Source organism: Anolis sagrei, chromosome 2, assembly GCF_037176765.1.
Source record: "Anolis sagrei isolate rAnoSag1 chromosome 2, rAnoSag1.mat, whole genome shotgun sequence".
NCBI classification, from domain to species: domain Eukaryota; kingdom Metazoa; phylum Chordata; class Lepidosauria; order Squamata; family Dactyloidae; genus Anolis; species Anolis sagrei.
The window spans coordinates 105,310,099-105,324,228 of record NC_090022.1 but is presented as its reverse complement, the minus strand read 5'-3'; the positions used below and the strand labels follow the sequence as shown (position 1 = coordinate 105,324,228).

At 37.5% G+C, this 14,130-nt stretch overlaps 1 protein-coding gene across 1 annotated transcript in view; it reads right to left on the bottom strand.

The window, feature by feature from the left end:
- The window catches only part of SLIT3 (slit guidance ligand 3), a 541,141-nt gene that overhangs the window by 163,545 nt on the left and 363,466 nt on the right, over positions 1 to 14,130 (bottom strand). The window contains exons 10-11 of the mRNA XM_060765012.2: positions 9,791 to 9,862; positions 6,026 to 6,097 (exon numbers count right to left, since the gene is read on the bottom strand). Of these exons, the coding sequence (XP_060620995.2) occupies positions 6,026 to 6,097; positions 9,791 to 9,862 (144 nt within the window). The remainder of the gene's footprint in view (positions 1 to 6,025; positions 6,098 to 9,790; positions 9,863 to 14,130) is intronic.

Below are 14,130 nucleotides of genomic sequence, written 5' to 3'. Positions count from 1 at the left end.
AAGGTCTTATGAGCTCTGGCAAAGCCAAATTAAATGTGCAGAAAACTTACTGGCACTCTTCAGAAGCCTTAGATACTGTGTGCAAAATGACTGTGAGTCCTTGGAGGACTGTGATATATCTGTCTTTGCTATTTATTTATTTGTCGTGTCAGGTCTTTGCTGAAATTGCTGTTAACATGTAACATATTCTGAGTCCTCAGAAAAGAGTGCACGACACATTTGAAGAAAATAAACCAAATAATTAATAAACAAAAAGCAGGTGTTAATTTCTTATCCAATAATAATGTGGTTCACTAATATCAAAGCTAAAGATTCGATTCAATTAAATAAACATCTATTTTAGTTTTGTGAGTTCACAGAGGACTAAGAGAGATTTTGTAAAACTGAGAGCTGGGTCACCCGTCACTCTCAGCCATGGTTCAGTATGAAATGAATACAGAGGAAAAAGCCCCAAATCTTAAGTTCTGATCACATTTTATGACAAAACCTTTGTGTGTTTACATTCACTTTCCACAAAGCCTGGCTTTTCATTATATACAATCTGGGAACATACAGGTTCTAAAAAAGCCAACTTCAAACCAGAGCTTTATCAACGTTACATGCCAATTGGATCCTTAGCCTCTATGACTGCAATAACAATGAAAAAGCAACTCAACCTAACTATTTATTGATTCCAGCTGTGGTCCAAAAACCTATCTTATGCAATCAGGATGGAGGAAATCACCAATAAGACCTCAGATTTACCTAATCTTATCTTGCTACCTTCTGCATTGTTTTATATTGCTTTTTTCCAATTGATTTGGGTCATAATTTTGTGTCTTACTTGAAGGCACATACCATGTAAATGTCTATGACCAAACAAAACCTATTCATTTAGTCATGACTGAAAGAATACACAACATGAAGTGTGGCAGGGTTTATAAAAAGAAGCAAATCATGAAAATCCGATCATGAAGATCTCAAGTAATTTTAGAGAAATAATATATTTAATGTTTCTGTGATAATTTAGATATTGCATTAAACATGTATGAGAAAGATCTTCCCAGATTGCTCACAAAAATGATGCTCTGGAACGTCATCCTCAGGTAACAGTTTTTAACTGGAAGGAAAGTGTTACGAGTCTATCTGACTAGCAAATTGGCAATCCTGCTTCTGAATGGAAGAGATCTCTATTCACAAATAGGATGATTGGATCCCAAGCCACTCTGAGAGAGTGTACTACTACTCAGGTAAAATTACAGTGCAATTTCAGTAAACATATGACCACAAAGGATAACGGAAGCATATGTTATTTACAAAATGACACTGTATTTCCCAGGAGTTACAATATAGCAACATAGGATTTATTTCATTTTATTGTTGTTATTTGAATAAGGCAGGGCTTTCTTTCAGGCAACACTTTTTGGAGCGTTTTTAAATCACAAAATTTCGACAGCAAACAATTTGTTCTAACAAACATTTCATCACATTCAGGTCAAAGATATGAGGTTTCTTTTTTAGAATGGCTGACAGTTGAAATTCTGTTTTGCATAGCAAGCAGTTAAGGAAACTAAATAATGTACCTGGTACATGGGAGTCATGAAGGGTTGAAGCACTAGGCAAAAAGCAAACAGAACTGGCAACTGGGCTGTCAGTGACTTTTTATTTGACTTTGTCAGTAACCAAGCTATGCTAACAAAGCATGTCAAAAGTAGCATGGGGTCTTACCTTGGCTTGATGCTGTTTTAGATTTATCTTGATTAGAGTTCAGGCAGAAATTGAGCATCAAATATGAAACAAGGACTGAGGCAATCTTTGCTATGAAAAAGACCCCAGCACTCTAGTACTGGTTTTGTCCTCACTTTCTTTTTAATCACAAGTAATACTTGGGCAGAAGGGAAATGGACTCTCATTCAAATTTGGACCATTGGGGAAGGTCCATAACTTATTGAAGACCACAGATCTTGCATCTAAAGATTCCTGATCCAAGCCTCAAAAGGAATAATGGAGTAGAAAGGGGCTCCATGAACAATAGAGTTCAACCCCCTCCCCTCCCATCCCAGCTCAATGCAGGATCTCCAGATAAAGCACCTCAAGCAAGTCGTTGTCTAGTTAGTCTCAGGTAGCAGAGCTGGCCTACACCTATGGGTGAAAGACTGTTGCCTAAAAATAGCAGGTAGAGGGCTAGAGTGGGAAGTTCTTTTTATGGACCACAATTCCAAGAATCTCATGAGAACTGGCCGTGTTTGGGGATTCTGGCAGTTATCACCCAAAACTTGTAGTCCACCAAAAATAATAAAGCTTGAGGGTACACAGACTGATGGGCTAAGTCTGGATAATATAGATCCATATGCTGAAATAGGTACAAAGCCTATTTAAAAGAAACACTGTTTCTAAAACTGATCAACACAAATGGGGGAAAAGGTAAGTTGTTTTTTTTTTTTTAAAAAAAAAACAAAACCCAAATAGGGTGAGCATTCAGACATGGGATTCCTCACATGATATCTGTATAGGAATAATTTTATGCTTTGTTTCTAGATGTTAATTCCAAATCTGACTACGTTGTTACACAAATGTTTAGCACAAAACGTAAATACAACACCACAGGAAATACTTTATGTGATTCATACATCCTGCCAGGTGATTGCATTGACTTCCCCCACATAAACAAAACAATGGTGCTACACTGAAACATTAAGCACTGAGGCCATTAAAACTGGAAGTATCTTGTTCGGCAGAGGAGGATTATGGAAATGCAAATGAAAAGAAACATAGTCAGTTACGTGTTTGGCAGCTTGTAGCATACAAAATAGGATCTCACAACATCAAGGTCCTTATGCTGGCATTTCCTAGTCAGAGATATTGGCACAAATATTTAAGCTTGGACTGCCAATGCAAAGAGTGCTGGAGTGCTGCCATAATATAGTATTATGTTTATTTCCCAGTCAATCAATTTTTGTGGCATTTGATTAAACAATTCACCAAGTAATTATTCAATAAAGCACATAATTTAATTTTACTTTTTCCTTTTCTTTAATGGAAAATAAAGTAATGGCTTCATTTGTTGTTGTTTTGTGGCTTAAAGTAATTTCCAACTTATGGCAACCTTGTCATAGAGTTTTCTTGGCAAGATTATTCAGAGGGGGTTTGCCTTCCCCTGCTTACTTTCACCCATTCGGTTTCCATGACTGCATTGGCATTCAAATTTTGGTCTCCATAGACATAATTCAGTGCTAAAAACACCACACCACATTGGATCCAACAGCTTAGTGCTCATAAACTATCAATCATGAACAGTATATTGTGCTATGGCCAATTATTGTTTCGTAGTTAAAATGACAAATTTATGTTCTTATGTAAAATTAAACTGGGCTAGAAGAACCTATGTGTGACTTATGTAATCATAAATGAAGTCATACATACATGGCCTTTGAACACTCTTCAAAGAGTTTTTAAAGAAGAAGAAAGACAAGTAGCAGCACTGTCACATAGACTCATTAAATTCCAGTCCAACTCCATTCTGCCATGCAGGAACATATACTCAAAGCACTCCTGGCCGATAGCTGTTCAGTCTCTGCTTAAACATCTCCAGAAAAACAGTCTCCATCACACTCCAAGGAGGCACTGCTGAATAGCTCTGACCTTCAGGAAGTTTTTTCCTAATTTTTTAGGTAGACTCTCTTTTTCTTCAGTTTGAATCCATTGCTCCATGTCCTATCCTAGTGCCTGGTGAAGCAGAAACTAAGCTTGTCTCCTCCTCATTGTGACATCCTTTCAGATATTTAAACATAGACATCATTGTTGTGGCTCAGCAAACAGAAGAGGATTTTTCTGTTGTTTCAAATGATCTTTCAGAGGATAAGGGCATGGGTAGGTTGCAAAATGAAGAGTCTGCAAGGGAGAAGAAATACTTGCAGGATGAAGAAGCTGTTGTGTGGGATTCCAATTCTCGTTCTCAAGCAACAGAAAGGGAAGATTGCAGTTCCCTTTTGAAATGGCCTTCAGATGATAGTGAGTTTTCATGACAAGCCAGTTTGAGAAGGAGGGAGTGAAAGATAGATTAATTAGAGGATCCGTGAGAAGTCCTTGAAGTCCAGGTTTGTTCGGCATGATCTCATGGCCTCTTGGTCGAGCTTAAATTAAGGGGTGTTTTCTCTGTGCCTCTCAAAGGAGACAACTTTTTCTAGTTTTGCCTATGTACCTTGAAAGGTTTGCCTTGGAGAAAGTTCCTGTTTTCATGCTTATGGATTTATGCTCAAGATTTTGGCTCTCTTGTCTCCAGGTACTTTGACATTTTTGGTTTGCTTCCATTTTGTATTTTCTATTCTACCTCACTTTTGGGAAATCCCTTTTTCCCTTTGTACATGCTTTTTAAAATAAACTATTGTAGATAGAACTGCTGGACTCTGATGTGGTGCTGGGTGAAAAGGTGTCTCAAGGCTAGAGTGCAACAATCATGTCCCATCTCAATCTTGATCCTTTTCTTCAACAATCTAAACATACCCAGCTCCCTCACAAACTGTGCTTACTTACAACTTAGACTCCAAGTACCCATGCTTTCCACAGGTCTTTTACATCTAGATGGCCCGAACTGAATAAAAAGATGGCACATGACAATGCCTCACATGCCCAGATCATGTACTGAGTCATGTAGGTTTACTGTATGGTGAGCAGAACTCTCCTCTGACCATTTTCCAATTAGAAATTCAAGAAACAAACAGTTCCAATACACAGTATGAATCCTTTAGCATAGGATGGCAAAAGTGCAGACTTGAGAAAGGAGCAGATATTTCATGAGGCTATAGGATAATATGAAGCATCTTTGCTCATTCCCAGAACTCCACCTTCCTCATCTGGAACTAAATGGTCCTTTAATGGGAATTACATTAAAGAGTATGAGCCAAAATAGAACAACTCAGATTGTGGTGTCACACTAAGTCATCTCTGATACGTCCACAGTTAAATCTGGAAGTAATTATCATATCTTGGTCTGGCCTTGATAATGAACTTCACTATGCAGTCTTAGAATGGGCTGTAGAGAGGTGAGGAAATCCTCACTATATGTTTTGTATGTATATGTGTGTGTTGGGGGGGTGGTGGCATAAAACAACTCCTTAGGGGAGGAAGGAAATGAAGTTCTAGTGTTACTGGTGGTATATTGTCAAATTTAGATTGTTATTCCATACTGGCTTGTTATTCCATTATGGCTTTTTAAAGTTAACCCAGTAATTTGTAACAAATGAAGCACTGTTTTCAGATCGAACAATACTGGCCACACTTGCACGGAAAGGAATGCTACATTACTCTTTAACTTTAATTTTCAGAAAGATGTCTCATTTTGATGGAAACTACTATTCTACTCTGTTTAGGCTCATCATAGTAGGGTGCCTTTCATGGCTTTTGTGATATTCCAAGCACTGATCCAGGTTATTAAGGTTCTTTGCCAACCTGACTCCTATGGCAACAACTGCTGGCAGAGCTATGCCATGCATGCTCAGTTTCACTCTGAAGCTAGAACATGTCAGTGGTCCAGTCTTTTCAGATTCTGTTTTTATTTCAATAGTTATGAAAAGTTTGCCAAGATGTGTAACTTTACTTTATTGTTGAACATTACAAAATATTTTAATCATTTTTAAGCAACAACACAAACCTAGACCTATAATTTACAAATTCTGATATATTTTCTGAAAAAAATATTTATTTTCTGGGCTCAATTTGGCAAGATATCCTTGTGGGATGCTATATTCTCTGTTTATCCTAACAACACAGCTCGGGGTGTTGGGTAAAAGAAATACACCATGTCTGTACTTGTGTTTTAAAGACCTACATAATTAACCTTCACAGGGTGTCCATCTATACAAGGAATCTAGAATTGTATAAACAATGGCACCTTCAGCTCTGATCAATTTCCAATTTAAGAGAGATTAGGTTCTTCACTCAAGGTGACAATTGTACAGGGAAAAGGAAAGCACCACAAACCAGTCCTTTACTTATTTGTTTTTAAGGCTCTCTGCAAACCACCCTTTCAAGGTTACCTTCTACTTACAATGAGGTGAGAGATTTCAAGCCATGAAAAGCATCTGATGCAATATCCGATATTTGATTCTTGCTGATATCACTGTAAGGATACACAAGGGAAGAAGACATGGTACCAATGAAAACACAATTTACTAAAATGCCCCAAGCTTTTGGAAACAATTTATTTTTTAGATAACAGCAGCATCCAGGCCAGATACACTTAATGCTCTTAATTCTGTTGAAAGAAAGAGATGCTGGTTCACTGCAAAGGTGGTGCATATGATACCATCAGCACCAACTGCTTATGAAATAACGGCATCACTTGCCTAATAACTGAAATCCACACGGCTATATTGACCTCTATATACACTTCACTATAATCATTAAAGCTTAAAAACCAGCTCTTATTAGAGGGCCACAACAATCCTCCCCCATCTAGTAAATTCTGTCTCAGAATTATACCTATCGTTCCCTCTTACCATTTTTTAAGAAGACCATACGCTTTTAGTGAATGTGATCTGATTATAACATTTACACTCTTACAATGTAATATACTAATATAACAAATCCTATAGTAACTTACATGGGAGACAGTTACAATAAGACTGTCTTGAGTGATAACCTGAATGTAGGTATACTTCATACCACAACCCATACAACTTGCGCATACAAATAGAATAATTTAATAAAGATGATGGACTCTAGCAATGTTACACTGTGTCTGTGTGTATTTGCACTGTGGGTGCTTAAGCAACATTAATTCTACAGTATAGATTCACCCTCCCTCTCCTTCAATATTAGAAGGCTGTTCCAGACTTACAAGACTCCTATACAAATGGTTAGTCCTCCAAGGAGTCCCTGCAAAATACATACCTTCACTGGTTTCATCACTTAACTTTTGCTTAGACTTTCTAGCCCTCTTTCTTCCTGGGAAGGTTACAAGCATTACACACACAACGCTTGCCATCTTCTAATAGTTTAAATGTTTTAGACAATAAATGCTGGCTTCAGTAATTGAAAATAGATCCAGACTCTGAAGATAATATTTTGTATTGTACAAGTTTTGCAAAAAATGCTCTGTTGAAAGCATTCCCCAGACTGTGACTTGAATTTTCAAATTTGCAACTTTCTTTCTTCATCCTTTGAGACAGTTTGGAAGGTAGGCTTCTTGGGGAATCTTTGAAACCTCTTTACAACCCCCCCCCCCCACACACCCCAAATCTTTAAAACCTATCATCAAATACCAGATAGGTTACGCACTGGCCAGATGTCTTGACAAAAGGTGGTACCGCATACATTTTTGAGCTTTTAAATCCAACTTTTGTCGGAGGCCCTGGCAACTCTGACCAGTTTGAAATCTGCACTTACCACATTTTTAATATTTCATACTTTCTTTTTCTAAAATGTAAATTATTAAAAGCTCTTTTCTATTTTTAAAACTAGACAAGTCAATCTTGATGTATTTCATGAAAACTGCCACCCTGCTATTTTGATATGGAACAGCTTTATGTGAACATGTTGCCATGTTGGAAAATGCAAACAAAACAGAATAGCGCTGTTGGCCTTTTGGGAATTCTTCATCACTTCTGTCATTCTTCTAAACCAAAAGCTCAGTAGGTCAACTTACACACTTCTATCAGGTTATCTCTGAGTACAGAGTTGCAAACACATGACCTAAGGGAAGCATTTTTAATGATAACAGCTGAAAATATTGCAAAATGGATTTTGACTGGAAATTTCAGAAAATAATCATGGATGTTTAAACCCTTGGCATATCTTAGGTTTACAACTCTTTACCACAAGTATAGGACAGCTATACCCATATTTACCATGCAAGTCCCAATTTGTACAATAAGACTTACTCCCAGGAATGGCTATTTTTCCTTCATTAACAATAGTACTGTGACTTCTAGAACTTTTTGTACAACCATCAGAATCATATTGCTGCTTTCAAATCAAATGAAACATCAGGACTGCTAATAACAGTCTACAACTTTCTCCCTAGTAGCTTTCTGAACATAAATATAGCCATGTTTTGCTTTCTTTTACTACTGACATAAATTCAAAGTAATTATATTGAAGTCGCTGGATGTTTCCAAGACTACAACTAGCAGATATTTTAAAAACCCTATAACTCACTATATTTACTTAAAAATTAAAGCAATTTCACATCAAACATAAAGGCATACAATTACCATATCTAGAAAATTACTCTTACAAGAGCTGTTTTTCCAGCTCTTAGAATGCTGAGTTAAAATTAATTTTCCAAATAAATTGAAACAAATACCTGGAAGCATTTCCTTTGACAAAACAGTTTGTATTAAAGTGAGTTGATATGATAAAAGTATTCTCATGTAACAGAAGGGAATCTAGCTGTTATTAATGTTTTATCATCATGCACCATTAAAGCACCAGTTAATAATAACTGCAATTCCACTTTACTGGTGCCCAGCAGCTGATCAACACAAACCATATAAAATGATAGTGTTTGGAGGCACTTGAAAGTGCTTCCATCCCTCTGCTACAAATAAATCAACCTTGGGAGAAATGTGGAGATTCAAACAATCAATGCAACACATTTCCTCTTTCTTTTTAGAAAGAGAAGCCTTACTCCTTTCCTTTTTCAGACTCTAATCTCCCAGAATATGATATAAAGTAAGAGGAATTTGTGCTCAAATTTTTGCAGGGCTCTCTGTCTGAATGTATGAAAAAACACTCTACTCAGGCTTAAGAATACTCCCCCCCCCCCACCACCACTTTTCTTATAAAATAAAATACATAACTAATGTGCATTGGATGGATGGAGGGAGGGAGGGAAGGAGGAGGATAGAGGACTACAATTTTAACACTAGGTAGTCCAGGCTGGGAAGATAAAAAGCAAAGTTTGTTTTTTTTTTTAAAAAAAACCAAAACCTTGGACTTTAGGCAATGTATTGGCGTTATTCTCTAAACTGGAGTCTTGTAGATTTTCTATGTTTAGGAGCCTCTTTAGAGTGTTGAAAATAACTGAAACCCAAGAGTTATAAAAAGATAGTTCAAGGGCACAGCTAGTGGTTGCCAATGGAACTGAACTTGACATTATCAGCTACAGATTACTGGTGCCATTTTATATTTATACTTAAGTCTTCCTTTGGCAATTGCTATATTCTTTGCTACAGAGAACTTATTTGTATTTGAAAGCTCTTGTAACTGACCTCTCCTAAGGGTTGGTATCTCTGAGTAGCCATGCTCCAAGCAACTCTATTTACTTACTTCTGTTTAAAAAAGGAACTGTCTTCACTGATATCCCTTTTACCAGCAGCAAAGATCCTTCTTATTTAGTCAGGCTTCTGGTGTTGTACGAGATTCTTCTAATAGGTTGCTCTAAAGGTGTATTTAATGGGTGGTGATACTATACCTTTGCTATGTTTTCAATAGGCCTATTAGTTTCATAGTTTCAATAACTTTAATTCAGTGTCTATTTTTAATATGACAATTTATAAATTTATAAATTTTCTTTTATATTGCAAGTGATTGCTTTTCAGCTATCTGTCTTAATTCAAGTTAAAAACTGCCTTGCATGCTGCACTGGGAGAAAGGTAGGCTGTAATAAGAATGAATGAATATGCTGAAAATGAAGTCTATAAGGACATGCAAGTTAATAACTGTCATGTGTGCATGCGGTGCTTTTTGCTATATGTAATACATATTGCTCTGAGCTAGCAACGTTTTTCTCCACATTAGTGCCCACTGAGCTGCAGCTACAACGGTAAACATTAACAGTTTTATATATTTGAGCACCGATGATACTTACATTCTTTTAAGTTTTTTGTATTGAGAGAAAGCTCCAGGAGGAATACTTTTGATGGAGTTCTGCTCCAAGCGGCTACAAAGAGAGTGATAAATATGAATGTCACAATGGCAAAGCCAAAAGAAACAACTGCTAGCATTTATTTCTTTTCCAGTGTACCAGGTGCATTTCCAAGCTAAACCCTTCCCCAAGGAACATACAAAGAGCATAGCAAAACAATGTTAAATTGGCATTTTTGCAGTGTGCCTTAAAATCATTTCTGACTTATGACAACACTAAGGTGATGCTATCATGGGGGTTTCTTGGGAAGATTTGTTTCCATTGCCTTCCTCTGAAACTGAGAGGGTTTGACTTGTTCAGGATCACACAGTGGGCTTCATTGGCCAAGTGAGAATTTGCACCCTGGTCCTCATAGCTGTAAACCACTATACCACATGTTCTCAACTGGCATTATAACATTGCAAAAGCCCTAGCAAAAGTACAGGAGCCACAGAAATCGTTCTTTAAAAAATATTAACAGGCAATCTCAAACTGGTGAACGGGGCTAAATAGATAAACAAACTTCTGTTAGGTCATAGTTCAAATAATTTTCTGTTAATACCAAAAGAAGGAATGTAAGCAAACATTCTCCACCAGAAAAAAAATAATATCCAGAATGATTCTAAGAGTTTTTTAAAGCACAAACAAGAATGGCCTAGAGTCCTAGGTTATATTCTACAACTTTATATAAACTACATGGGAGAAGATAGTGTGAACTAGATATCTTGGTTCTGAAGATTCCCTTGAAGGTACTTTCAAGCACTATAATTCTATTTGTTTTGTTCTGCTAGGAAACAGATTCTTTGCCCTTTGGGAGCTTTATTTTTAAGGTTTCAACAACTGTTCAGGTCAAAGGACAGGGGCAATTTCCTTCACTCTCTCGAATAAAACAGCAAAGTCTAGAGAGAACAGCCTGATGGATTCAGTTTTTTTCCCCCTGAACATGATGTGGCATTAAGTAACAAGTCCCTATGTGTTCTGGCACTCAAACCATTTTTGTTTTAAAAAGAATGTGCTGTCTAAACCACACACTTAACAAAATTGCTGAAAACAGCAGGAGTAAAAAAAAGATGCCCTAAAGGTTGACAATCTTCTTTCAGCCAAGAAAATCGGAACCAGGAATCCTGTCTGAATGAATCTCAAGGTTCAATACTTTTCATCGCCTCCTCAGTCGATACATGAACATTTTGCACACAGGTTGAGACAGCAGAGGGGAGAGTATCCAATATAACTTTTCTAAAGCCAGATCACATTAGCTGGAGAAACAAAATTATTTGTCTTGAAGAGAAATACCCACTGCAGATTGGTTAAGATATTCATATCAATTTCAGGTTGCAAGTATCATTTTTATTGCTGAAAAGGGGGTGACTTGCTACTCAGCTTGCCAATGGGAACAGTTTGCTGGCTCGTCCACATTCTGAACAATATCTCTGCCAACAAGTACTCCTGCCTAATGGTTTGCCAAGACTATCCATAAAAAGACAAATAATTAAGCTAGGAATGAAATGAGAGGGACAGAAGGAGGAATGATGCTTTGCAAGTGATAACTCTAAGCTAAGACATTGATAGAGGGAATTCTAACATCAGCACTTCAGTTTTCAGGAGGTCAGAACTCATCCCTTCTGAAAAACCACTTACGGCTCAGGTAGTAATCATGTTAGTAAGCCAACTGGCTTTCTACTTTGCATGATTAAATGGCAATCAGAGCATTGACTGGATAGTACACAGTGATTCAAACCAACACTTGATGATTTATGTGAGTGAAAAGACCATATCAGATAAACTGTTACAGAAAGAACAAATGTTTTCTATAGGAAAGTACTGTCTGACACAATTACAAATGAACTGAGGCCATGTCAAGAATAATGTTTTCACAAGGAAATTACATATTGCATATAATGATGTTTAAATAAAGTATCAGGCGATGCATACAAATGTTTGAGATGGTATTAGGACTAAATTAAGGCTTAGGTCAAATGAACTGTAAAAGGCTTCATGCCAGTGCCAAAAAATAATTTTACAATTATGTATTATTTGATAATTTTGTTTTTTGAAAATGTAGAAATCTGTCTTAACTACGTCTGTATAAGGTTTTTCCGAACCAAACCTAAAGTCGGAAAAACCTGCCGAATTTGGACTTTTGAACCAATTTCAAACCATGCAGGGAGGGGCAAATCCGAATTTGAACCACTTACCCATTGTTCGGAATTATTCTGTAATGTTCGGATGTCTCCCATGGTTATTTTGATTTTCAGAACCATTAAGCAAATTTGATAAAGCCTAAACAGTTTTAAAATCTCGCTGTTTCCCTTCCCTGGTAAGTGGCGATGCAAAGAAGGATGAGGTGGGCGTGGCTAAGCACAGCCATTCTTGAAGGCTACGCCCCCAATGGTAGAGATTGCAAAAGGTCCTGCTGTTAAACTACATTAAACTACGGACTTATGTTTATGAGGCCGGTGCGCTCTCCCTGAGCTGTGGCTGCCTATAGAAAAATTTTATTCAGAACTTGTATTTAAGCTGGATCAGTCTATAAAAACTTTTTTATAAAAACTTCTTTAGAAAATTTGCTAAAAGTCCATGGATAAGTCAAAAATTATGAAATTTGGTTGAACTAACAGTGACCCATGTGTTCTTCCACTGTAGCAAGTTTCATCACAATTGGTCTAAAAATGAGGGAGGGACAATCCCCTGAAGTTTCCCCAGTGCCAGTGCTGTTTCTTTCCTACTGCGCATGTGTGTCTGCCATTAACGAAGCAATTCAGAAATTTCGGATATTTCCGCCTTTTTTTCTGGAAAATTTTGGAAATCATTCGAATCGCCAGCGAAATGAGTTTTGAACCATTTTTTAAAATCAAACAAGCCTAGTCATAACTTAAGGCCGTAAGCTTACTAGGTTTGTGCATAAACCCAAGCTCTAAACAATCCCATGGGAATGAATGAGTCCTCTCTGAGACTAAGAGCTCAAGACTGGGATGTTGTGACACTAATTCATTCTTCTGTCCACTCGTTTGAATCTAAATTTTCTATTTTGCTTTTGCAAAACAACCTGATCTACTTTGTCCTTTCTTGTATTATGTGTCTATTTACCATAGGAATAGGTGACAATTTCTTCTGTGTTGGAGAACTGAAAACATGCATGGGAATGGTCTTGAAAAACTCAGACACAAGAGAGAAGTCTGATCTAGACAATCATGCTAGTGATGAGTAGAGAAAGAATTAGCAAACACAACAAAGCCACATTAAAGAATGAGAACAAAGAATGGATGAGTTATTTAGCTTCCAAAAAATCAGGTTCAAAGTTTCTGAGGAAGGTGGAGTCTGAGGTGATCCCTCGTGGCCGAGTATGATTGTCTTCCATGGTAGAGTCTTGGTAGTGGATCCATAAATGAGTGTGAAGACCTATTCTGGATATACACAGTCTTCCACATAGAGGAGATAAGATTTCCAGATGGAAGGCAATCACAAGTGTTTGCTTGATGTGAGAGAGATGAACAAATATAATATTCAAGTATATAATATTCAAGATTCAGGAATTGTAATGTAAAGCTAGTGAAGCAGCAGTTTGTCAAAGGCAAGTGATATATGTGGCCTGTATATAGTTGTTGTTGTTGTTGTTGTTGTTGTTGTTGTTGTTGTTGTTATTTGTCTTCAAGTTGTTTCAGACTTACAGCAACTCTAAAGTTAACCTATCATGGGATTTTCTTAGCAGAATTTGTTCAGAGAATTTGCCCTTTCCTTCCTCTGAGGCTGAGTGACTTCTCCAAGGTCACCCAGTAGGTTTCCATGGCTGATCAGTGAGTATCCTAGTGTCTTAGTTCAGTACTCAAACCACTACACCACATTGGTTCTCAGGTCACATATATGTCTAAAGATACACAGATATATAGATCTAGTGATGTATATATCTGTGTATCCTATGAACCAGTTAGGACGTTAAGATAGTCTGGGGATGCCCTGCTCTCGGTCCCGCCGGCCTCACAGGCGCGCCTGGCGGGGACGAGAGACAGGGCCTTCTCAGCGGTGGCCCCCTGGCTTTGGAATGCCCTCCCTGCAGATATTAGATCGGCCCCCTCCTTGCTGGTATTTCGGAGGAAATTGAAGACCTGGATCAGTTCTTGTGGGTTTTTTCGGGCTATATGGCCATGTTCTAGAGGCATTTCTCCTGACGTTTCGCCTGCATCTATGGCAGGCTTCCTCAGAGGTCTTCCTCAGAGGTCCTCAGAAGACCTGGATGTTTGAACAGGCATTTGGCTAAGCAGTGTGACTGATTGATTGATTATTGGAACACGGAATAATGGATAACG